This window comes from Alosa alosa, chromosome 4 (assembly GCF_017589495.1).
Source record: "Alosa alosa isolate M-15738 ecotype Scorff River chromosome 4, AALO_Geno_1.1, whole genome shotgun sequence".
Classification (NCBI taxonomy): domain Eukaryota; kingdom Metazoa; phylum Chordata; class Actinopteri; order Clupeiformes; family Clupeidae; genus Alosa; species Alosa alosa.
In genome coordinates, this window is record NC_063192.1 from 5,590,435 (window position 1) to 5,616,612 (window position 26,178).

At 40.6% G+C, this 26,178-nt stretch overlaps 1 protein-coding gene across 1 annotated transcript in view; it reads left to right on the forward strand.

The window, feature by feature from the left end:
- fam120c (family with sequence similarity 120C) overlaps positions 1-22,857 on the forward strand; it is a 38,486-nt gene extending 15,629 nt beyond the window's left edge. Inside the window, exons 11-16 of the mRNA XM_048240667.1 lie at positions 11,980-12,094; positions 16,435-16,644; positions 17,178-17,409; positions 18,332-18,467; positions 18,645-18,711; positions 22,228-22,857. Coding sequence (XP_048096624.1) covers positions 11,980-12,094; positions 16,435-16,644; positions 17,178-17,409; positions 18,332-18,467; positions 18,645-18,711; positions 22,228-22,521 — 1,054 coding nt within the window. The 3' untranslated portion in view covers positions 22,522-22,857. The remainder of the gene's footprint in view (positions 1-11,979; positions 12,095-16,434; positions 16,645-17,177; positions 17,410-18,331; positions 18,468-18,644; positions 18,712-22,227) is intronic.
- The last annotated feature ends 3,321 nt before the right edge of the window (positions 22,858-26,178 follow it).

Here is a 26,178-nt window from a genome sequence, read left to right on the forward strand (position 1 = left end):
AGGGAAATTAAGCTAAAAAAACTTGCATAGTGTGCCTTTAACCTTTTATTCACTTCATATCTGTGACAGTGGTGAACGCGATGGAAAGATCTGCTTTGGCACAGCATCTTAAATATACTAGGCTAATGTCAGCATTGTGTTAGGTATTTGTCTCGCCTATCTGTCATTAGGGGAAAAAATGGGCAAAGGAAAATAAGAACCCTTAACCCTTAGAACCCTAAGCTGTTTTTAGGGCATTTTCACTACCTTTATTCATAAGGATTTATTCTGGTCATTGTAAGTGCCACACACACATATTATATATTGTTTTTTTTCAGCAGAGTCTAGGCTATCCAGATCTGCCATCATTTCATGTATTAGTACTAGCATTGATTTTATTTTGATTTTTAAAGAATTAAAATATAAAAATCATATTATAAAAATTCTTATATTTTGACCTGTATCTCACCACAGCAAGCTCATAGCTCTACATGCATTTCATGTGTGTGTAGGGCAGACTGTCCTGAAACGGGCAATATAATTGCCATGTTGGAGGGATACTCTGGGGCTGAGCAATTTACAGAAATATGTGGTGTGTGATTTACGGAAATAAATGCCATTTTTTATTTAGCGATGAAAAATTACCATTCTGCGCTCCATATCTGTGACACGAACTGATCTGACTTGACCCAAGTTTGCCTGTTAGCTTGTGTGACTATGGTGTATGCACTCATGATGATTCTCAACTTTTAACTGCATTGCCATGAACAAAGTAAAGGCAAAAAAGGTGTTTCTCTGTTGAACAAATTGGGATGCAATGTGAGCCTTGATTTGGATGCCATGCAGGAATTTGCTAGGATCTCAAAACCGGATTATGAACATGTTTTGCCATAGAGAAACACACGATAGCGTTGGATTATAAACATGCTTTGCCACAAAAACAGACAAAAACGTGGGGTAAGTTGAGCAATATGAAGTTATTATTTTGCTGTCACTTCGTCTGTTTTATAACCCAGAAGGATGTATTTGGTATCAAATGATAGCTCTGTGTCTCCTCTTTCATCTAACATAATTAGGCATATATATCCGATCACGGGTCCGGGCCATGAGTAATTACTCCGAGAGTAATGGGTGTGCAGCGTTGGTTTGTGTACATGACGTTAATATTTTGCAATCACTTCGTCTGTTTTTATAAGCCAGAAAGGTATCTGTGGTACCAATGGATAGCCCTGTTTCTCCTCTTTCATCTGATATGCTTGCCATATCTATGCGATCACGGGTTCGCGAGTAATTCAAACGAGAGTAATGGGTGCGCAGGTGAACGCCGAGAAGTATAGACTTTAAATATGATGCAATTTTATTTAATTTCATGATTTTTTTTAATTTTCATACTTGATCGCACAGACAAGTCGCGTAGTCTCTTTGGAAAGCCCCACTTCTTCTCTGTCATAAAATAAAGGTTTTATCTCGTTGTGATGAACAGTCGCGGAGCAATGTAACAGAGAAGAAAGGGTGTGTTTTTTGACGCACTTTGCGTCAATCGGGTTCTAAGGGTTAAACTGATCTGATGCACAAATCAGTTTCACTTTCGTTGCGTTGACTTGGTTGGCATCATGAAAATGATTATATTCCACAGCCCTAATTTAAATAGCACAATATAGAAAATCATTGTGTGGTGGTCTTTGTTGATATCGTGGGCACTGCCCTGAATTAGTCAATGTATGGGAATCATTGTGTTGCATAGACATTGACTGTTTGGATGTCCATGCCATGTAATTTCTGATCGAACAAACGTTCGATCAGATGGATATCTAAGTTAACGATAAGTAAGTTATTTTCAAATCATCGATTGCTCAAAGAGGAGAAAGCTAGACAGCGAGAACAGAGCTTTATATAACGATACGGGGGCAATACCACGCAAAACTGTCACGTCCGTAACGCCAACTAAATATGGATGTGACAGTTTTGCGCGGAATTGCCCTGGACCTCTAGACAAAGCATATATTTTGAGCAAGCATAGGGTAGGCTAGGCCCATTTAACAGTGAACTGAGACCACAGAATATTTTACGATTTAAGAAGGCAATATGATTGATCCACCACAATCTAGTTAAGCCTACATGCATTCACTGCCTAACAACGTGATATACCTGGGTTTCCAGGATTTCGGGTCAACATAAAAAAAAACTAAAACAATTAAATTAAACTTGCTGATTAATGGGTTCAAGGAACCAGCTGTGGAATATCCATCCTTGCCTCAGCTCAAATTTTATTTTAAGTTCACGTTAAGATCTTAAAAATAGCCAAGGCTACTCAGTTTTTCTCCCCAATTAGGCTACTCTTATCTTGCCTTATTTCTCCTCATTTCGAATGTTGCCTTTTAGGCTACTTATTTTATTTCACATTAAACATTAGGCCTAGGCCTACAATCTTCTATTTCTTGAATTTCCCCTTAGGGATCAATAAAGTACCTATCTATCTATCTATCTACAACTAGGCTCCATCCATCCATCCTAATATTATACATACATACATATACATAGCCTACACACGCACGTTAAAGATTATGATGCTCCGGACCTTTGCTTGAGGAAATTTTCCGTAGCTGGACCTCGCTGAAGATTAATTGAATACCCCTGCTTTAATTCATAATTAGGCACTTTAGTGTAAGTGTATTTTCTCTACTGTATTTAGCTTACTCGTCTCAGCACTAAACATATCATGATACTGCCAACAGAGTAACTTGCAGTTGACTAATGGCTGTGAGCATACATGTAAATAGTTCCGTTCACTCACCTTCATCGAGTGAGCGGGCTCTAGGTGAATTGCAGACAATTTCAGTGCTATGGGTTTAATTGGAAGTGAACAGGCTCTTGCTCTCCATTGGGAAAATTGCATATATTAGAATGTTGTTTCAGGATTTTATGAATCTATTATCGTTATTGAAGAATAATTCCGCTATTTAGCACTTTGAGTCCCTTTTCTGGTTTGTTTTGGATGAACTAGAGTGGTGGACACTAGGGCTGGGGCAACGCGTTGACGTAAACGATGACGTCGATGCAAAAAATACGTTGACGCAAAATATGCGCGTCGATTCGTCAAGCATAACGTGTGCTGCTTAATATTTTTAATTTTACACCTTAAGTGTTTTGCATACGTTGACTAATCTGTTCCATGTTGTACTATTTAAATTAATAAAATAATTTATTGAGCTGCACTTATTTTTACTCACGCAGTGACATAATATTCACGATTGTTTAAGGATTGTTGTTGCCACATAGAAGCACTTTTGTTCGCTGCCATCTTGAATTTAGTCACGATAAGTCGAGCAACAAGTACGAATGAACAGGTATGACAAGGGATGAGATTCCAAAAATAATTCAGTGGAAATGCATGGATTCCAGTTGCTGCTAATGGAAGCAACTGGAATCCATGCATTTCCACGGAATTATTTTTGGAATCTGCACGGCGGCGAACGGTAAGCTTCCTCAAGGTACTGTCTGTATAAATCGTCTTGTAAATAAACTACCAGTGCTTTTTCAAAGTTCTCAATGTCTCGTTTTAAATGTCAAGGCCCTTGGAAGTCTACCAATGAAGTATGGAGCTACTTTGAGCCCCGTAAATGGTGTAAAACTATGTTTTATTTGCATGGCTAGGCCGATGCCCAAGGCACCCCCATCGAAAAACTGTTAGTAGCATCGGCTATCTAGCGCCAGCTTTCTGAGTGCAGGGGACAAGCTGAGATGAGCTATGAGACATATGTTCACACTCGGTATCATGTTTCAACACACTTTAGGTCAATATCACACCGGAATTCTCCTTTAAGGGTTTTTTTAAGGACATGTTTGTGCATGCCTGTAGACAGCCACTCTGAAGCAGTAAAGGCGATTCAAAACGAGTCCGAAAAGTCGAGACTGGACCAATTGTCAAAATGTCGGTGTCCACCACTCTAGTTCATCCAAAACAAACCAGAAAAGGGACTCAAAGTTCTAAATACCGGAGTTATCCTTTAAATAAATAATTGAATAAATATTGGTTCTAGGGCTGGGACAACGCGTCGACACAAAAAATACGTTGACTCAAAATATGCGCGTCGATTCATTAAGCATAATGTGTGCCGCTAAATATTTTGAATTTTACACCTTCAGTGTTTCCCATACGTTGACTAATCTGTGGCTGGGGACCACGAAATCATTGACCTGTGCTTTTTACGCACGCAGCCTTTCCTTGCCCCGGCCACTCTCTCTTGTAATGAGCCCACTGCTCCTCTGCATGTGCATTTAACAAAATATTCGCGATTGTTGAAGGATTGTTGTTGCAACATAGAAGCATTGCATAGAACACGGTGGGCTAAATTGCTATTAAATCCGCTTAGCATCGTGACCATGCTGCACAAATTTGTTCGAAACTGCTGCATTAAAGTTAACTCTGCTAAGGTCTCATCACAACATAGTAGCCTACATTGAGGAGACCAAACTAAGTTAAGTTATGCAATCAAGCAGTATCTCAAAGCTAACGTTAGAATACTGTTCGGATGTCAAGTTTAGCATGCTTACTTACATCTGCTTGTCAATTTCGTTACTCATGTAGGGCTCATTTTATTGACTCTGAATGTTTGTAAAATCCCAATGTAAATGGAAAAGTGTTTTCCAAGACTCAAAAGTGCTTGTCCCAAGGAGAAGTAGGCTACGAACCGTTATTTGAACTAACTACGTTATGAATTGCATTCACACATCAGCAGCGTTTTAACGGTGTTAATGTTAATTGCAGGTATTCCCTCACGAACGTCTTCTTAAAGTGACAGGCACTCAATTAGACCTACTGAACTGAACTGAACTGAATGCTACCTCTGACTAAGAATGCATTACTTTGCACTGAACTGTCTTTTTTTTGAATCTTAAGAGCAATAAACATATATTCCAATGTTAAGGAATTCATGTTTTTTTCATTCAGATATGTAAATCAACATGTATAAGTTGCTATTAGTCAATTAATGGGGAGATAATCGAGAATCGAATCGAAATCGAATCGGACTGAAAAAATTAGTGATGCACGATATATCGGCCGCCGATATAATATCGGCCGATATGGTCATTTTTTTACACATCGGTATCGGTCTGATGTCAAAATAGGGCCGATGTGAACAGGCCGATAATCATTCCTGTGTATTTGACGTGTGTGTAGCGATCCAAGTGTGTTATCTGTCTACACTGAATCCGTTAAATATGCCCTTCTATTGCATCATATTTCTTATTTAAAATAGCAGGGCAACAAGACTGACAGAAAGAAGACACTGGGCATCTGTTCTTTCAAAACGTTGCGTTGTATCGCGCTGCTCGCGTTGCTTGCAGTCAAGTTAATGGCTGGCTTGCATGTCATGTCACGCCTAGCACTACATCTCTCGCGGTAGGCTAAATATAACTGTGTATCAGGCAGAATGTAGTTATATGGTCGTAATAGGAATTTAATAGGGCTGTAACGATATGCAATTCAAAACTGAAATCGCAACACTCATATCTACAAACCTGTGTCGAGGTGTGAAAAGGCAGAACCGACACACCCTTTCTAGTGTCTAGCAGTGCTTTGCAGCTTGACGCGGCGCATAAACAACACACATCTCCGGCTTTACTTGGCGGTAGCCTCACGTTGCTTTCATTGTAGACTTTACCAAACAGTATAAACCCCCTGTTAACCTTTCCTGCTTTGTTCCAGACCGTAGTCAGAAAACGCCAGGGGAGATTAGATTATTCGAGGGCCGATGTTATAAGATAGAATAACGTCGGGGTCACGGTCCCATTTCTGATGAGCAAAATACACGAGCTGAACTTTATGGAGTTTTATTTCGACAGTAACACCGCCACACTGTGTACAGACTCCAACTTGAACTTCCACACTCTGCTCCAGTCGCATACATACACTTCCTCACTCTATCTACCTCCTTCCCAGCTTCCCACACACACACACACACACACACACACACACACACACACACACACACACACACACGGAGCTCTCTTAAAGGAGCCGCAACACCATTTTACAACACCCCTCTCTTTGCCCCCGCTCTCTCGCTCACTCAATGGACCACATCGACTTCGCCAACGCAATCCAAATAAAACATTACAATCGTTGAAAGCAAGGACTCATAGAAGACGACTAGCTAAATTACTATTAAATCTGCTTAGCAACATTAGCATGCTGCACATATTTGTTTAAAACTCTTGGTTTCAAGTTGACTGATCATCTCAATACCAATGTTTCCCAAAAGTGCCTGTACCAAGGAAAACAAGTATTACCTTTAAACTTAAACACACATGGGGAAACTGAACAGTCCAATCAGTAGACTATGATAAGCTAGCCAACTATGGTACTATGCTACTTTGTTTACAATATTTCCAGGCTTCAACCACATAGCTGAATTAAAGAGGGAGAGTTGTAATAGAAATAGTAGGCCTATAGTGTGCCATACCTATAGGCTAATCTGCATAAAGTGCTGTCATAAATATCAGACATTCAGTATTCTCTCTTTTTATATCAGGATATAAAATAATACAGATATATTCTATTATATTGTAATACTCTGGTGTTCTAAGGTAGGCTATTGAAACGTTATTTAAAAAAATGCATTTTGGAAAATAGCTCTTTATTTGATTATCATAGAATCCTATTCTATACAGATATATCGACATCGGTAAATATCGGTATCGGCCATAACAGCAAAATTAATATTGGTTATCGGTTATCACAATTTTCACATCGGTGCATCACTAGAAAAAATGAATAGTTAGATTAATCGATGCATCGAAAAAGTAATCGCTAGAGTAATCGTTTATCCCAGCCCTAATTGGTTCGAATCTGAAAATCGATTGTTGAAATCCACCCCAAGTATCAAGGTTGTTAGAGTATACTGTGTTTATTTCTTGCTAACTTTTACAACATTTAAGCAAGACAAGGCCCAACAAATTCATCTTGTAGTTAAACACGACACATCTCACTAGAACTATTATTCCGTTGGTGAATTACGGAGACACAGAAGACACACAGCTGAAAAAGGTTTGCAACAACGCAACCACGCCGCACAACCATAAATCAGCCTTTAAGACATTATCTCTGCCTTGCTGGCTCTCTCATTATGACCGCTGCGCTTTCATATAGGTTTAGTGATTTTTTTTTTTTTTTTTTTTTCCGTCAATGATTCCCGGACACTGAAAGACCGGGGTACCTAAACTTGGTGGACATGTAACCCCACATGGATAGCATGGAACCATCGTTTTTGATCTGTAGCCCCCGCTGAATTGGACCCCGAAAGGAGGGTAGGGCAGACACAGTTTTCTGTGAATATCTCAAAACCGTAGGGTTTAGGAGGACCATTTTTTTTTTGTATGTTGATCTCAAGGGGCCATGTCAACCCATTCCATAACCACTCATTTCATGTATAGCCCACCTAGTTAAACACAAAAAGTAAAAATGAGGTGGTGTAATTGAAGGTATCTGTGACCTAACATAGTCAAAACGGCCACGAAATTGGAAGTGTAGGATCATTATGACACCCTCTGTATGCACGCCAAGTTTTGTGGAATTCGCTCATGGGGGGCCACACAATAAATTAATTTATGTTACTATACACCAACTGGCCTGTAGGTGGCGGAGACAGTTTTCTGTGAATATCTCGAGAACCGTGAGGGCCTAGGAGGTCCACCTTTTTTGTATGTTGGTCTTAAGGGGCATGTCAACCCATCCCATTACCACTTATTTCATGTATAGCGCCACCTAGTTAAAAATTAAAAAGCAAAAAAATTAGGTGTTTTTTCATCTCAATATCTCTGGCTGACAAGGTCAAAACTGCACGAAATTAAAAGTGTAGGATCATTATGACACCCTCTGAATGCATGCCAAGTTTTGTGTACTTTTCGCTCATGGGGGCCTTACAATAAAATAATTTATGTGTACATTTAGTGACGTGACACCAACAAGGATTCCCGGACACTGAAAGACCGGGTACACAAAACTTGGTGGGCATGTACCCCACATGGATAGCATGGAACTGTCATTTTTTTAGTTTTCATCTGCAGCCCCCGCTGGACTGGACCCCCCGAAAGGAGGGTAGGGCAGACACAGTTCTCTGTGAATCTTTTATGGTATGTTGGTCTCAAGGGCCCACATCAACCTGGCTCATAATCACTCATTTGTGATTTGCCCCCCCCCGGTAAAAAATGAAAATGCAATATTATTCTGCTTTAATCGCCTATCTTCAGTTAAGATGTTCAGAACTGCACCAAATTTTATGTGTATGATTGACCTGGCATTCTCTGGGGGTCTGGGGGTATGCCAAGTTTCGTAGAATTTCATCCATGGGGGGGGGGCTAAAAAAAATTAGGTTATGTGTACATTTAGTGACTGTACACTCATTGGCCTGTAAATGGCGGCGCAAACATATAAACATGCACACACACAGGCACCCACATACTCATCGTATTAGAACGGCCGATACATAATTACAAATTCAATAGGATCAAAAGAAAGCCAAAATATTCATCATCATCATCATCATGGCTGCATTTTCAGTATTGGCGATAAGTAGTCGTTTGTCCACTAGATGGCGCATCGTTGCAGTGAGACGCCATTTTTTGGAAGTTAACAGTGGGTTGAAAAATAATGGACACTTCCTACAAGGACTGTAATTTACCGCAGCTTAACATCTAATAAGGACAGGGCGATGTTCACATGAAGTGTAAGTGAGGATGAAGTGAGGATGTTTATCGGACATGCTTGGTTTTACTGCAGGTAATGCTTAATCTTGTAATATCAATAAGGACCTAGGTAATGTTACCGTTAAGCGTTGGTTGAGTGATGGAGGCCCATTTGATTGATTGCATTTGTAGAAAACTATAAATGCGGTTATACCAAGCAAATTGATAGCAGCACTGTTTGTATCTTTTCGACTGTCATTTATTGCACGTGCTACAAAATCATCATTCTGTGCAATGGAAGATTTACCAACGTTACACGGTCTGATACAGTTTTGCCTATTCATGCGTGAGACTGAGGCGCCTGTTTATTTTGTTTTTAAGTGAGTGCGAGGGTGTGAGAGGGGAATCGATGTGCTTTGATTCCAGCTTGGTAGTTGTAGTCTGTGAAATTAAAAAGCACGTGTGTGTGAAGTATCCAAACAATGACACCTTCATTTCATTATGGCTGCTTTAGCAACACACCTTAAGCTACTGTGTAGTGGGTCCCATTTAGAAGTGGCTACTTCATTCGCTTTCCTTGACTCATGGAACTGCGTGAATGTTATTACAACTTTTAAGCCCGATATGGCAGTTTAAGTCCGCTTGATACTGTAAATTCGTAAGCCATTGGTTTCCTAAGGAGATTTTATTTGTGTAGCCAGCATAGCCTATTGACAATTTATGTTGTAAATAGGCCTACCTTATAATCCTACCTGTAGCTTAGGGAAGCTAACAGCTTTCTATTAGGATCTAGTTTGTTAGTTACAGTTTTGTCATAACTCCCTAATGCATTTTTGCATTTAGAATAGCCAGAGCGTGTATATCTCAATCTGAAAATTAAACAATATCGGTTACCTATGGACTAGGCTGGGTGAACCCAGCCTGATCTGCCCGCTATTTATTTTTTGATTTCTTAAAAGATTGAGCTTGGTCTGATGAAAGCCAGACTAGCCATGGACCTCAGTTACACAATGCAAGGGAACATGAATCAGCCTATATTTGCACGAACAATAACAGACAAAAGATCTTCAACTTTGGCCCGTTAAAATGTGTATGAACAGTCTAGCGACGCATTTCATCAAGGCCCATTTGGACATGTCAGTTATTTGCACCACTGGTTAGATGTAAAACAGCATTTCGTTTCAGACTACTGTTACTTAATTTGTGCAAGCTTTAATTTTCAGACTTAATTTGTGCATTAACAATAAAGTATTACATGAACTAAAGATGACTAAAATCTTATGTAGAAGAAGAAACATTCACAAAAAATCCATCCATCCAAAAATGACCTTTGTTTTTGATAGCTGTTGAAAACGGCATGGAACTGACAGATATGTTTTTGTTTATAAATACATAAAAAATAAATAAATAACATTATGCTGATACCTTTTGCTTTTCCCAAATACAATGTAGCCTACAGGTGTAAGTGACCTTTCATCAATCCAGTTGCAATGGATGAACTGTGATGAACTGCCCTACTTGTGATTGTTTAGAGATTTTAAAGGTTTTATAACAATGCTTCATCTTCTTTGGCTATTCTACAATCTATTCACCTTTTCAGCACAAGTAGGCTACTTTCTGTGCAGCCAAGACACACACACTCAGGCATGCCAAACAAGCATACACAAAAAGTTTCAAGAGTGGGGATGGAGTAAAAGATGGAGACAAATTGAAGTGTGATTTATTTTCGTGGAATGGATGTACAGGACTGAGCGGCGGTCATATTTTGTACCGCTATGCGGTACATCTAGTTTTCTCTGTCTTTCTGTGCCTATGCTTTTCTACATTTCTTTCTCTCTCTTCCCTTTCTCTCTCCCCTCCTTCTCTTAACACATTTTTCTTTGTCATCCTACTCTTAATTCTGATAAATGCTGTCTATAAATATCTGGTCGTACTGTATAAAATTCATCAGTGAGCCTTGCCTGTGTTGGTTCTTGGTCATCAACAGCTGTGGGCAGGGATGCATACAGAAATTAGTCAGTGGCTTGTAGAGCCCTTCACGTGTGTGAGGCCGCAGTAAATCTGGTGGTAGATTTATGAACGTAGTTGGAAGAGGCGGACGGTGTAGGCCTGTGCATTTTAATGGAGTTGTTGATAAATGTTGGATTGTGATTGGAGATTGTGACGAATGTGAGATTTCAAAATGAAGTTGCTGTAGAGTGTATGGAGTAAGAGAATTGATACATGGTTTATCATTGAGATGGTGGTCGATCTGTCGTGTTAAAGCAACACCAAAGAGTACCTTAAAATAATGTTTCCAAAATCGTTTCAGTGGTTCATCAACTCGTATCAGGGTGAATGGTACTTCTGCATTCGCTTCGCGGCCCTCTATCGGCTGTAACCGCACTATGTAAGTTTGCCAGATCGTGTAGCTGGTCTGACATAAGAAGACATAAGAAACTACAAATTTGACTTGCTTCTGATGTCGCAATACATCATACTTTTATAAAGTCATGCAACATACTCTACCTTGTCTGTGGACATCGTTATGCGTTTGCGTTTGGTGCTGGATAAACAAATGGCGTGTGTGTGACACAGGAAAAGTGCTTTGGGGTTGCTTTAAAACTACACAGTCATCTAAGGTTGGTGAATGGATTTAGATTGTGAATGGATTGTTACATTTTTGGTTGGTGGTGTCTCGCAGGATTTTTAAGAAAAAAAATTCTGTGGCTCAAAAAAGGTTGGAAAACACTGGCGTAGCCTATTTCTAAAATGTCATTAAACCCAACAGTAGGCCTAAATGAACAAAATTCCGTAGCCTAGGTAGGTTAGCAACACAAACTTGAGATGCATGTCAGCAAATCAATTTAACATTAGCCTACTATTATTTACTGCTGTTACTATTACTTAAACTAGTGGCCATGTCTGGCTGCATTTATCACGACAGCTGCTTGTACGTGTGAGGAGAAAAGACTCATAGGCTACGGAAGGCACTAGAAGCATGCCTTTCGCACACTAACATGAAATACGTATCTTACTGCAAAACAAGTCATAAAATGATCGATACTAATAAAATTAGTTATTGCGATACTTTTGTAGTATTGGTGCACCGTGCAACATTATGCCATAGGCTAGTGAAATCTGTGTTTTGAATATATGTTGTTCTTGTGGGGATGCCATCCATCAGCCTGTGTGGATTTGTCCTGGTGTGTAACTCCTGATAAATTTGAGATGTACTCATCTGCACTTTTGATTTTTTTTCCAGCATGCGATTGACGTCACTGATAAGTTTGGCTTTTTGTGCTGACCGGATTGTTTGTTGTCTTTCTGCAGGTATATGATGCAGTGGCCTGGTGGAAGGATCTTGCAGAGACATGAGTTGGATGCCTTCCTGGCTCAGGCCGTCTCCAACCAGCTGTACGAACCGGACCAGCTCCAGGAACTCAAGGTAGGCAGGGTTCCTTGAATTTTCGAAAGGGAGGTATTAAATTTGCGTATGGGACCGCCATCGAGTGAGCGAGTGCAAGAGAGCGAGTGAAATGTTTCCATCCGGTTTCGTGTATTTACAACACAATTGTATTGACTATACGGCTACGGGAGGAAGTGTAGTGGTTGCAGAGTGAAGATGTTTTTCACGGGTGTAGTTAAAGGTGTGAAAACGGTAATAATACAGTATGTACAAATATTCCTGACGTTTTTGTGGTGTAGCCGTGGCCTGACTGAGACATACACAGGTAGCCTATGTGAGTGGTAGAATGAGCATCTTTCCAGCGGTTGTTGCTGGCATAGCCTAGGGAAGAAAGAATCTGTCTTAAGTTAGGCTATAATACCTGTAATATCTATCAGCAGCTTGCTTGCCAGCGTTTCCCAGTAGGCCTACTTCTCAAAAGTTGTGAAATGTAACCGCATATTTTTTGAATGTCGGGACTGGCTACATAAAAAAAACGTGCGTCCATAATACATGCGTGCTTGAGATGAAACCAGCAGCTTTCAGCAGGATAATGCGAGGAGGATCTGTCTCTTAATTAATTTAAAACAAGTCAATGGTTTTACAATGTTTCAGTCAAGCTTTGGTTGGTTTAGATACAACTTGTATGCAAAATGTAAAGCAGTGGATTAAATATTGAATGAAAAAAATATTGAAGGGAATCCATTCCAGTGCACATGTCTTTGGCAAGTAGTCTAGGCTACTACAGACACAGGTGAAGAACGGTCAGCCTCAGCCAGTAAGCACAACCAAATATGTACAGCCAACTTCAAAAGCAAGCAGCCCAGACCCTAAAATTGGGCATTCATAGCTGTAAAGGTAATTCACACACAATTATTTTCTTTCGCCAAAATATATTTGGTAACTTCTTTAGACATCCTAAATGGGGTGAGGGTTAAAATTAGTAGAAAAAAAACTATTGCATAAAACAGTTTTAAGTTGTCGTATGTATCTTTGCCGTGGTATAGTCTTAATTTTTCTATTTAGATGTCTTGGAAAGGTCTTAAAAGTCTTTAAATTTGCACTTGGAAAATGTGCAGATACCCTGGGTAGGACCAGCATCGCCCACTGGAGCCTAATGACAAAGGAATTTGTGTTACTGTTTTGTCGTTTAAAGTGGGTGTTAAAAGTGTTAAAAAGGCTAAGGTAAGTATTTTGATCAGGGATAGCTAGGTTATTTGAATGTGTTGAACTTTGCCTTGTTTTGTTATGTTTTCAATTTATTCAATTGCATAAATCCATAAATTTGTAACTTCTCACTAAGCATATTACATATACCATACACAAAACTGGTCCCGTATTCACAAAGAATCTTTAGGATAAAAGTAGCTCCTAACTGGCGGATTTAAGACAAACTCTGGGGTCCTGGGCTCAAATTTTGCATGCTGGTACATAAATAGGAATAGTGTGTAGCAAAATCGTCACGTTTGGTCAGACCCTGAAGGGATTTGTTTTCTGTTCATTGCTTTTTGTGAGAGTGTTTCTACTTATCTCAGTAAGGAAAATAAATCAAGAGCCTATGTTGAGTACAAATATGTCTTCTGAAGGCTTAAACAGAGCCCAGGCAAAAACTCCAATAAAATTTGTATGAACTTTGAGGGACAGCTATGACCATGCAGGATTATCCAGACCAAACCCCCTTCCCCCTGTAAAACTGGCTGTATCTTGGAAAGTATTGATCTTACATAAGAGTAATTTTACAGTGTGTCTCCTGGGTAACATAGGTACACCTGGTAATTTTTTGAGACCTAAGTGCGTGGGCCCTGGTTGAACTGACATGGAATGACCCTCTGATAAATAATGGATGTCTTTACGAGTAAAGGTTACTATTGGAGGAGAAAGTATCTCGAGGAAGGAAAGTGCACCACTCCCTCGGTGCACAACGGCGTGGGAGAAAAGAAACAGGGCTTCGGGTGCATTGTTACGTTTTCCCGCGGTTATAAAATTAATGACTGGCCTATGTAGAGTCAGACCATGTTGTAGCCTACTACACAGTAGTAGATGTTCTATATATGTAACAGCTCAGTTAACGCAATGATGCCTGCCAGCTGCTGCAGAGGTATGACATGACACGGAAACGTTCACCTATATTAATTTCTGGCCAGCCTCGTTCAACAATCACATTGCACAAGGAGAGTAGGCCTACAACTTCATTAACAAGCAAGGAAAATGCCCTGGAAATCAAGCACACGAGTTAGAAAAACGTAGCATTTGTTTATGTAGCCTCAATGTTGGTAGTGCAGGACATGACCGAGACGGTCAGCTGAGGAAAAAAAGATAGCCTGCTCTCTCCTAGTGAACATGCCTATGTAGCCTAAATATAGGTCTACTCATAATATAGCCATTGTTTTTAGGTTCCATTGTCTGTATGGTGAAGTTATAACCAGACTTCTAGCAATACAAAGCAGAAGAATCAGCTTGTAATGGATTGGAAGTGACTGCTTTACAATCCATAGCCACTTAATGCTTATTCTGGCTATGACAAGATGGCCTACAGAAGTGTGTCAAATAATATTAAAAGTATATTAAATAAAATATATTTGAATTGGTTGCCAATAAGATTAGCTTACAGAGGAGGAGAAAAGCAAACAGGCGTAAAGGATACTTTTGTATCTCTTTTAAAGGGCCATCAAAAATATAAATAAGTAAAACAAAAGTAACTTGTTACTTGAGTCTTTTTTTAACAAGGTACTTTTTTACTTTTACTTGAGTAGATTTCTCAGATGGGAATATTTGCTTTTACTTAGTGATTTTTGAATGGAGTAATTGTACTTTTACTTGAGTAAAAACTTTACAGTATTCTAGATAGATAGATAGATAGATAGATAGATAGATAGATAGATAGATAGATAGATAGATAGATAGATAGATAGATACTTTATTGATCCCCAAGGGGAAATTCTACCCACCCCTGCAAAGATACTGCATCAATCCGTAATATATACCATTACTAGGCTATTTGCTTTGTAGCCTGTAATTTTTTATTATTTATTTATGCATCTCTCGTTTTTCGCCATACGTGTGTAGTGCATGCCTTTTCACCAGCAAAGACTTGTCACTCATCATCAGCCAATCACCGTGGTCACTGCAAGCAAGCTTGTGCTTGAGAAATTACGTTACGTTAAATAACGGAGGTCTTATCTAGGAGTTGTCATTTTTCCTTACAAAAAGTTGGTCTCTGTAGCTTTGTGAATAGGTTTTAAGAGAAAACTCCTAGCTAACAACTTTTAGTGTGATTTATGGCCACCTTAGACCAAACAACTTTGACAAGATTTGGGAAAGATTCTTGAGTGTAGTGTCTTTTAACTAATGCACCCCATTCCAGCTTTACTCAAAAGACTCTTTCAAGAATCTTTCCCAAATCTTGTCAAAGTTGTTTGGTGTAAGAAAGCCATTAGGAGTACTTGGTACTCTTAAGCGGTAAGATCAAATGTTTTGTGAATACAGGCCCTGATCTTTTGCGGCCTTCAAGTGCTATCAGAAATAGAAGGTAGAATATCTGATACACTCATGCATGCAGCATGCCAGGCTCAGATGGCTGATGGATACATTTAAATTCTTCTGAAAAGAAGTATTACTACAAACATTGCCTTCATGTCCTCTTCGGAAGGTCCGAATTTTCCAGTTTAGAATTTGTACTGCCGTTTATGGTGTTCATGTGCTTTAAAGGAGAATTCCGGTGTGATATTGACCTAAAGTGTGTTGAAACATGATACCGAGTGTGAACGTATGTCTCATAGTATGTCTCATCGGCTAACTAGCGCCAGATTATGGAGTGCAGGGGACAAGCCGAGATGGGCTATGAGACATACGTTCACACTCGGTGTGAATATCACACCGGAATTCTCCTTTAAAGTCGGAATGAGGAAGCAACATAAATGTTCCAAAGAAGATGTTTAGCTCAGAGCGTTTAAACAACAGCGAGTGCTGTTTCCAGTATCTGCGTGACAATAATGCGCAAATGAAATGGATCAAGTGAGTTCATTTATTGTTCATAAAAACATCTATAATAGCTCAAATGAAGGAAAATATCCTTTTATGAACTGTAGGCTATCTTCCAACCATTCCATAGGCCTAGATTATCACTGTCCTAATGACAGAATGCACTGAATAGTTTCCCATTGATTGCAGTGATGCAGAAGTTTTTAACATGGATTCTGGAGTTATAAGCTGTGAAGAGTCTAGGAGCTCGCAATCACACTGCTCATTTGAACAGCAATGATACTGAACTTTTTTTTTGTACTTTTTATTGACCATCTTTTACCTTGAGGACCTGTACTGATTTTGTATGTGTGTGTCAGGTGGAGAAGGTGGACAACCGGGGGGTGCAGCTGGCCTCACTGTTCATGAGCGGCGTGGACACGGCTCTGTTTGTCAACGACGTGTGCGGGCAGCCGTTGCCATGGGAACACTGCTGCCCCTGGGGCTTCTTCGACGGGAAGCTGTTCCAGAGCAAGCTTGCGCGCTCCACACGGGACAGGGCCGCCCTGCTGGACATGTGCGAGGGGCAGGTACGTATGTGCACCACCAGACAGTAGAGGAGAAAAGGCTAATTTATTCAGTGAACACTAAATATGGATCTAGACGGAAGCCTTTTGTCTGTACTCGTCTCAGACTCTGGGTTGTATTTGCCTGTATAATTAAATTTTTTCTGAAAGCTTACAAGTATGGACAAAAACAGAGCAAAGTTTGAAATTGCTACATCTATTTTTGTATGAAACAGGGAGCACAAATTAAGCTAAACCCAGGGGCATGCTTAGAAGTGAGTGAGGAGATGCTTGTGTAGACATGTTTTGTCATTTTGGTTTGGCTAATTTTGTTTGCTGCTGTTGGATATGATCAGACCTCTTTGGAGTTCTGAGACTAAGATGGAAGAATCAATTGCTACTAGTGCTAAAGAAAATGGGTTGACTCCTGTTCAGTATATAAGTATTGACAAACCTATTTTGTGGTTACTTTGTCTTTTCACAAATATATATTTGTGTCTCCATTTCCTCTCTGTGTCCCCCCCCCCCTCTGTCCACCTTTCTCTTTTTCTTCACAGGAGGAGTTGGTTTCTCGGGTCGAGAAGATGCGTCAGGCCATCTTGGAGGGCATCAATCTGTCCCGACCGCCTCCCCCTCCCCCACCCATGCCCCCTCCTGCCTTCCTGCCTCCTGCTATGGTGCCCCCTTTCTACCCCATGCACCCCATGTACCCGCCTCGCCCGCTGGGAGCCATGCCCCCTCCACACCACCCGCATCACCCCCACCAGCACAGGCCTCGAGCTTTCCCAGGTCAGCAATTCTTCACCTTAAGGGTCTTAAGCTGGCGTTGTAGCTACCATTCACCACAGCCACTTTTGATTCAGAAACTATAGCGTCATCCCTCTCGTTTGGCCTGACCTTTTTGGGGTCTGATGGAGATGTTAGTGAATTATGGTGTTCCAGACTAGTATCTCTCTGAAAGGAGCTCTAGGTGGGTATGGCCAGGCTACTTAAGCCGGGCAGACACTCTATGATTTTTTTTTTCCTGCCAGAAATCCAATCCCAATCAGCCAGGAGCTGGAACATAGGTTGATATGTCTTCTGATTTGGCATAGTGAGCCTACTCAAATAACAAATCAGACAGGAATTTGCCGATTCTAGTTTGTCAGGTTTGACTGAATCCGGGCTGAAATTGGGCCTGAATCTGCCCAGTAATTTTTACTTTGGCTTGAAAGCTCTATTGTTGGTCAGTCAGCAACTCCTGCTCCTTCACTTATTGACAGGCACTCAATAGATCGCTGCTTTTTACTAAACTTTTATCACAAACATAATCGATAACACTGAGTCAAATATTTAAATGTATAGATCCATTTTAAGTGATGTAGCCCCTAAGAGGACAACAGGAGATGAACTATTTTGTCATTGAATTGCTTATCTTTTTGCTCTACTTCAAATTCATTGCAGTTTAGTTTTTTTAAAAGAAAAAAAAGATTCTGTCCTTCACTCTTCTGTCACTGCATTGGTATACCTGATTGAGGTCCTTGTAGCTTCACCATCCAGTCTTTGGGTTAACTTTTTGAACTGGGTCATCATATTCTTAACCGTCTCTCTCTCTTTCTCCCTCTCTATCTCTCTCTCTCATGCACGCATGCATGCAACCCACATTTCTATTATCACTCTGTAGCTCCATAAGCACACTAAACCTTCCTGCATTACACTCTGTTCCCAATAGGTATCCAGTCCATACCTCCCCAGGGAGGCAAGTTGGAAATAGCCGGCATGGTTGTGGGCCAGTGGGCTGGGAACAAACCAGTGCGTGGAAGAGGGGGGTTCAACATGCAGGTGGTCTCAGTTGGAGGAGGAAAAGGGTACATTGAGTGTTGCATATCAAAGTTAACATTTGCAATTCCTATCTTATGCCCTAATTATTTCCCTTGTCACTCCAGATTTATTTCGTTTGGGAAGTGAATTGAAGAGAAATGAAAATGATTGTGTGTCTTTGCTGCGTCCCCTGCCCTTATTTTTGTCCTTGTGTCCCATCACAGAAGGGGTAAAGAGGTCACCCCAAAAGGAAGGGGAGGGAAGAAGGCACCCCCCACCAACAGAACACAGGTATGCATGCATCGCACTGGCTGGTTTCCATGAACATGTGCCATGTAAGTCTGGAAAAGTAGCGAAATTATGAATTATGTAAACCATGGAACTGGTATCCATACCGGACTGACCTGGAAATTTGTGTGGAAGTGTCAGAAATCTGGAAGTTTTGGTCATGGTTTCATGTCCATATATGTAATGTAAAAATTGACGGTCACAGTTGGCAGGAGGTGAAAATGCCAGCATTTATTTATTTAAAGTGAATGAACTGAACTGGAATTTGAAGTAAAGGTAATATAACAGATGTATTTTATTTCTTCTCATTGGTACAATGATTAAAATGGCTGAATTTATTAAAAGGGATAAAATTGTACGTTGAAAGTGTTGTTGTTGTTACATGGGTGCCGCCATGTTGGATTTCAACAATCGGCTACGTCACTGGCATGGTAAGCTACTCTGCACTAGAACTAGCAGCCTAATGAGTCTGAGGCTAGCTGACATGGCTGAGGAAACTAACATTAGGCCTAGCTGAGTTACATATTGGCCATAAGCTGTTTATCGTAGGCTAGCCTACATCACAAAATCTCATAAAAAATCAAAACCAAACTAGTGAAACAAAGGCGAACACTTTAACAGGGGAAATTAATTGGGCATGAATCATACTGAACGCAATTTTGTCAATGAGCAGAAACACACACGACATTCAAACTATTGATAAGATGTGCATTATGGAAACTGGTCTGTAACGTTGGACGAATAAATGCCATTGACCCGACATATCCTGACTTAAAAAACCCTTTTCTTGCTTACTTTATCGCAAACTCGGTGGGGCAGCTTGTAGTCTTTTTCAATTCGTAGAAGGGCGAGCCCACTGTCTATGTGCCATGGAGCCTAAGTTTCAACTTCGGCTTCGTTCACCCAATGCAGTCACTGGTCGCAATTACAAAGTCCGGGAAGGTTCGTTCAATCTTTTAAAGTTTTAAGTGCAGTAGCCTATCTGTCCCCTTTGGAATAATATCTCGAAGTAGCCTCAGATGAGGTCCAGTGTTAGGCTACCATACGATCCAACCTAGGAAAGGGCTAGCAGCTAAACACCTTGGAAACACTCTTATGTCAAACTCCACAAGCTAGCACTCCGACCATAGAGAGTATAAACCATGACTCCGACGATATCACAGATCGATAATAATGCGTTTACTAGCTGGTGACTAAACCACAGCGGGTCTGTAAACAGAATCCAATGTCCATTTCTACTCACCCTGAAGCCAGTTGTTCACCGTCTCAGGGCAGATTGTTGATGCGAGGGAGTTTAACTCGCAGTGCTGCTATCCAAGAGACTCATGCAATATCAACATCCACAAGGTAAAAATCTGCAAACTCTCCACTAACGTTAGCCTAAAATAAACGGCAAACTCGTGTATCCTCCGTGTGTCTGGGGTCAACTTGGGGTGACAAAGTTTTTAACAGTTTTAAGGGAGGGAGGGAGAGCCTGTGTGAGTTGCTGTTACGAGTGCCAGTAGTCCAGACTGCGTTAGCCTACATTGCCGTGACAATGCGTGTTATATAGCTTATTTGTATGCACCGTGAAGCCAAGATAGGCCTAATGTAGTGGTGGTGAGTGAGTATACAGTTGTGTGGAGGATGTACAGTAGGCAATGTGTGTGTGTGAGGGATGGAGGGAGACAGAGAGACAGCGTGCGTGTTGCGGTCTCAAGCGCCCCTCGTCCAGTTTTCTACATGACCTGTAGGCTAGGCCTACAGAAGCCTATGTTGTGCCGCACAAAATGTATCTATGTTATACATTGCACAAAATGTATACGCCCCAAAATAAACACATACATAAATAAACATATTTTTCCCGTCACTTTGGCTTCCTCGAACATTTTCCCTACGTTTTGCCACTGCTTTGCAACAGATAGATTCCAGTGTCCATGCTCCGCAGCTTCACACAGTCATTTTCACCCAAATGATCCTACTGAAGGTTGAGCTGGAGCCTGAAACCGATCGTCCCCCATCTAGTGGTAGTCAAGACACTACAGGCCTGTCCCTCACAGGCTCAAATGTGTAACCCATGCCATTAAAATGACTAATTTTCGTGTATACATAATATGCTGCAGCTGTTGTTTATAGAACTTCTCAGGTCCTACCATGCCAATGACGTCATTGAAACGGGCAGCGTTCTAATACTAACAAACGCAATTTTGGTGTTGCTTAAAAAAGGCTACGTAATGATTTTTTTTAATTACATTTTTAGTGCCATTTATTTTTAATTGTCATAATCAACACATTATCAATGTTGATTATTTCAGTTCAGTTCATCTTTAAGGGGGCTGGAATGACAGATGTGTTTTTTTTTTTATCAAATCTGTGGTGGGGTCTGGTGGACCCCCCAAACAGAATTTCAATATATTTCTCGCCATGCAAATATATAATTAAAAATCATTTTAGTTAAGTCAGTTAGGGTATTCTAAACTTTTGACGGACATTTAAGATAAGGGGGTTAAAAAAAAAAAAAAAAAATTACAAAATTATTATTATTTCTTAACATTAAAAAAGACCCCTTAAATGATGACTTCTGGTGAGTTTTGAGGAAAGAGAAGAGAAGGGTGGAGAAGAAGCAACTTCACACAGAAGCTTGGGCTTCAGGGCCCCCTGAGCCCTTGGGTCCAGTAGGCCCATTCAGTAGTCCATCCCTGAACACAGACCTGTGGTATCAAAAATGTATATTTTAAAAGAAATTACAAACTTGAGTATCTCTTATCTGTTAACGTTTATATTACCCTGAATGCAATGACTCTTTGACTAAACACTTACACCTGAGGATTATTTCAAACTAAGGCTTAGACTCATTGGTTTGGACCTATAGCCTAACAAGAATAACAAGGGTGTCCGGGGTTTCTCCCCCAGGATTTTGTTATTATGCTGGCGGCTAATCACGCAATTTTAACATAGTTTGAAAGGGACAGGATTCAGGAATAGGCTACTAAGACCTATAAGACTTTCTGCCAACATGTAGAAACACTATCGCAGCTTTTATTTGGTGAATGGAGGTGCAATTTCCTTTCTTTGGTTATTGTCCGTGATTCACATTAACTGTAGGCTATCACCGCCAGTACATAGTAAACGTTTTTTCCCCAAGTTGTGTGCCGTCGCCACATTTGAGTCCTACGTTTTGCCTGCATGGATGCGCGATTGAGTGTGCATCTAAATGCAAGATGCAACAACCATTTCTAAGAGGCCTACAAACAGGTTAATTTCTGACATTACTACTAGCATATGAATGCATTATTTATGTTGTAAGTCGTGTGAAAGAAATGAATGAAGACAGGCACACGCAAGGCACACCTCTGTTTTCAATTTTGGGAACTGAAATATTGGCATTTTTGCAATTACAGTTGTTGGAAATTGCCAGTTTAAAAACACTATGGTTTGGTGCTAGTAATGTGTAGTAACATTTGGACTGACCACACATGAATATTTAGTGAAATGGCTTGAGTTCAGTGGTCTTAATGCAGATTGGTTGTGTCTCTCCAGACCCTGTCGTCATCGCCGCCCCCCAGCAGTCCCCCGAAGTTGACGGAGGAGGCCAAGCCGGGGGCTGCGCTGCCCCCCGTACCTGTGGAGGGTGCTGTGATGGCGCCCCAGCAGCTGAATGGCAGCTCCCCAGGAACCGCCGTTGTGCAGCCCCTGGACCTGCCACCTCTGGCCCAGCCAATCCAGTGTGCCTTAGCCAGCAGAGACAACCAATCAGGAGATGGGGTTGAGGTTGAGGCCCCTTGTTGCCTTGATGACTGCCCATCTGAGGGTGCACTACAGAAGGAGGAGTAAAAGAAAGAAAAAGAGAATCTCCCGATAATGTAACAGAAGCGATTGAAAGAGGAGGAGAGAGTGATGCGTGTTAGACTGCCTTTCCTTGCAAAAATCCTAAATCCAAGGGGCCGCAGTAGCCAGTTTTAATTTCCCTGTCGCGAATCGGTTTAATTTACGATGCTACATTTGCTGGAGGCCACACATCTGGGTGGAACATGCAGTGGTCTACTTGTCACCTGTTTATCCGGCAATTTGATTTCCTTGTTAAGCAGTGCTGTTCCCCACAAGACCTTTACATGCATTGTGCTCTGAAATGTACAGCCTTGGGAGAAGTCCTCTGCTGCAACACCCCCACCCCCAACCACCCCCACCGCATCAGTGTGCTTGCATTTTGACCAGCTGCGGTGTTATTGTTTTTTTGTTTTTTTAAATGCCTGTTATGTTCCCTTAACATTGTAAACAAGTCACTGTCAGTTTTGAGCGTTTGGTTGCCAGAAAAGGCTACAGCTGCCCCTGTTTTCCCAAAGCACCATATTTTGTTTTGTTTTTATTTTGGGTGTCTTTTGAAAAAGAAAAAAAGAAAAAACTTGCCCACTAAGGAAATTGCCACGTGACATCTAAAGTGCATTGCAAAAACGTTCTAGCTTAGAGTGGTACAGGACTTGCGATTTATATCGGTTTATATATCAGCTTTTGTGCTGCATGAGCAAGAATCGCACACAGTTAGTGGCCTCTCTGTTTCCCGCAGCCAACACATGAAAATGTGGACTAGTGTAAGTGACCTCACCCCTCTTACAGAGACGTGAGCTAGTGACTCTGAGTTGGTCAAGCATAGTGTGTCATTCCTTTGTGTCACCCTGTGTGTGAGTGTGTGTGTGTGTGTGTGTGTATTTACTACTGTACATTCCAACTCAGAGGCCAGCCAGCCCCGTTTCGTAGGATATCTGATGTGCTATTGATCACCGAGGTCGTCTTTGACAGAGAGACTAGGTTAGGAATGGGGGTTTGGGGTGGGAAAAGCACTACAAGCCTAGTCCTTTTGTATATCCCCTCTAAACAGCTGCCTGGGGACAGCCCTCCTCTCTGTGACATGATTTTATTTTTTTTTGTTTTTGTTTTTCTTCTTGAAACCCTTTGCCTAGCATTGCACTGCCACAGCCCCAGAGCACTCTGGTTGGTACCAACTCTGTGCGCTGCTCTAAACAGAGAAACAACAAAATCCAAAAGAAACAGAGAAAGCACCTTACGGCACCCCCAACCCAAACAAATATATAAGAATTATGCAAGCCCCCACCCGACCCTGAAATCCAATTGTATTTTTCCATTGCTGTCCCCCAAAAGAAAAGATTTATTGATTGTATGTAAACATAATGGCACTTATTATTTATTTATTGTATGAATTAGGACTGTACAAATGCTTTAAAAATTATTCAGAAGAGCCCCCAGCCTTTTGTTAGTGAGAGTGTCAGTGGACATATACTGGCCGGCCCCCTTTGTGCTTTCTGACAGTCAAACTGTCCAGAAATGAATCCCCCTTTCCGCCACCCCAACCCACTCCTTCGTGTCTGCATGACGTGTGTGCATGTAGTCTGACCCATTTGAATGTGAGAACAGAGTGCAAGCCAAGGAGCCAAGCTTTTGTTTAAAAAAAAAAAATAAAAAAAATGTCAGCGGTCCTCTCCCCTGTGTAATGCGCCAACCTGGCTTAACCAACTAAACAAAAAAAATAAAAATAAAAAATGGAGGCATCTTTGAGTTAGAGGAGAACATCAGTGGAGGCAGATGCTCAAACTTTAAAAAAAAAAGTATATATCCAGTCAATGTCATTGTAGTTATGTATGTGTATAGTACACATAGATTTATATATATATATACACACCCAGTGTGAGGGATCGCAGTGCTCTCGTACAATGTTAGTGGAGTTGGGAATACAAAGGGCCCCTGTTGATCTGCTAAGAGGCCCCATCCTGAGCGTCACTTCTGTTTTGCCAAGGAGACACCATCTGCAATCCGTCGACTTCTTTCTTTCCTCTGGCCATCAGCGCTTGATTTGTGCCTAACCAGCATTCCCAACCATTGCTGAAATTCTTTTTTTTCTTTATAATTATAATTACTATTATTTCAGAATGAAGATATGACTCAAAATGACGGTGATGTTTTTACCTTCATCACCATTAAAAACGAGACGTCCCCGCCCCCGACCCCTTGTGCTTGTGCCTTTCCATACCCTTGTGACCATGCGCTGTAGCTCTTCAGTTGTTGTGGCCGTAAAACTCGTTGTGCACCTTTTTCAAATTTAAATGAAATGTTAAAAAAATCAATTAAAAGTGAAAACAGAAAGCACTTCTTCTAAACATTAAAACCCAAGACACTTTTAGTCCTTTTTGGGGACAAGAACACTTTTTACTTAATTACCAACCTTTGATTAAATGGATTTTGAATTTTTGTTATTGTTTTATTGTTGGGTGTAGCAACAAAAGGAGCAGGCCTACATTGTGATTTGGAAAGTCACTTTAAGTGGACAGACGTGTGGATTTTTAGAAAGGCAAAAATCAAATATGCAGCATGTAGTATAAGCCCTCGGTAAATTAAACATAAAATAAACAAATTCGCTGAAAGGCAAGTCACTGACAAGCACCTTATTTTATTACAATATTAAATAATCTATCTTGTTGTGCCACAAAAAAATATATATGAAAAGATATATTAAGCAAGGTGTGACAGAAACCCTTAATATTTAAGTGTTGATGTATATTGTTAATGCTCTTTCCCCTGTGGGATGTGACCCTTCCCCATGTCATGTGTTGCTACACTGATACACTTTAGCCCCTTTCAGTGTATTCAATTGATGAGGCAAGAGTTTAAATAAGGGTTTGCAATTGATAGGTTTTCTAATAGGATTTAAATATTACAGATAGTACAAAAGTCTACGTTTCTTATAGAAGGAGCTTGTATATGACAGTACTGGACATACTTCACAGTTCTGTAGTAAAAGAGCCAGACTAATTTAGACAGTAGCATGACGGACTGTATACTAAGACTAGTCATGTACAGTATACACAAACCTAACTGCGATGAACGTGGACCTTAGGACAGGATGTTTATTGCATTTCATTGTAAAATGGTGGACAGCAGTGCTTGAGTGTGAAAATGGGAGGTTTTCGTCGTTTTTCAAGCACATGCAGAGACCACACTTGCACACAAACACACACATTTAAAGTGAGAGAGAGAGAGACACACAGAAGTGCACACAGTCTCATGTATGCCTACACACACACTGAAAGTTCAGCTCATCATGTTATACTCTCCATTTTGTGATATTAGGTGATGGTGCGTTTTCAGTCAGTTCTCTGAATGCACGCGGTTAGTGGTGAATATTGGACACGTATACTGATTAATTTGATCTGGATGTAGAATAATGTAACATGTGGTCCTTCAGTTTTGGAGCACAGACACACATAAACATATACAGACATGTTCACATTTGGTGTTTTGCGCTTAGAGACACTAGCTAGAATAATTTTAAGAAATCACATTCACTTACACAGGTGGTGTATTGTCCAGAATGTTGTCATTTTTGTTTTAGTTGATTATTTCAATGTTTGATTAGTGATTATTGTTATTATGTTTTGGATTTCAATTTATCCTTTCCCAAACTACTTCTTTCTTTTCATT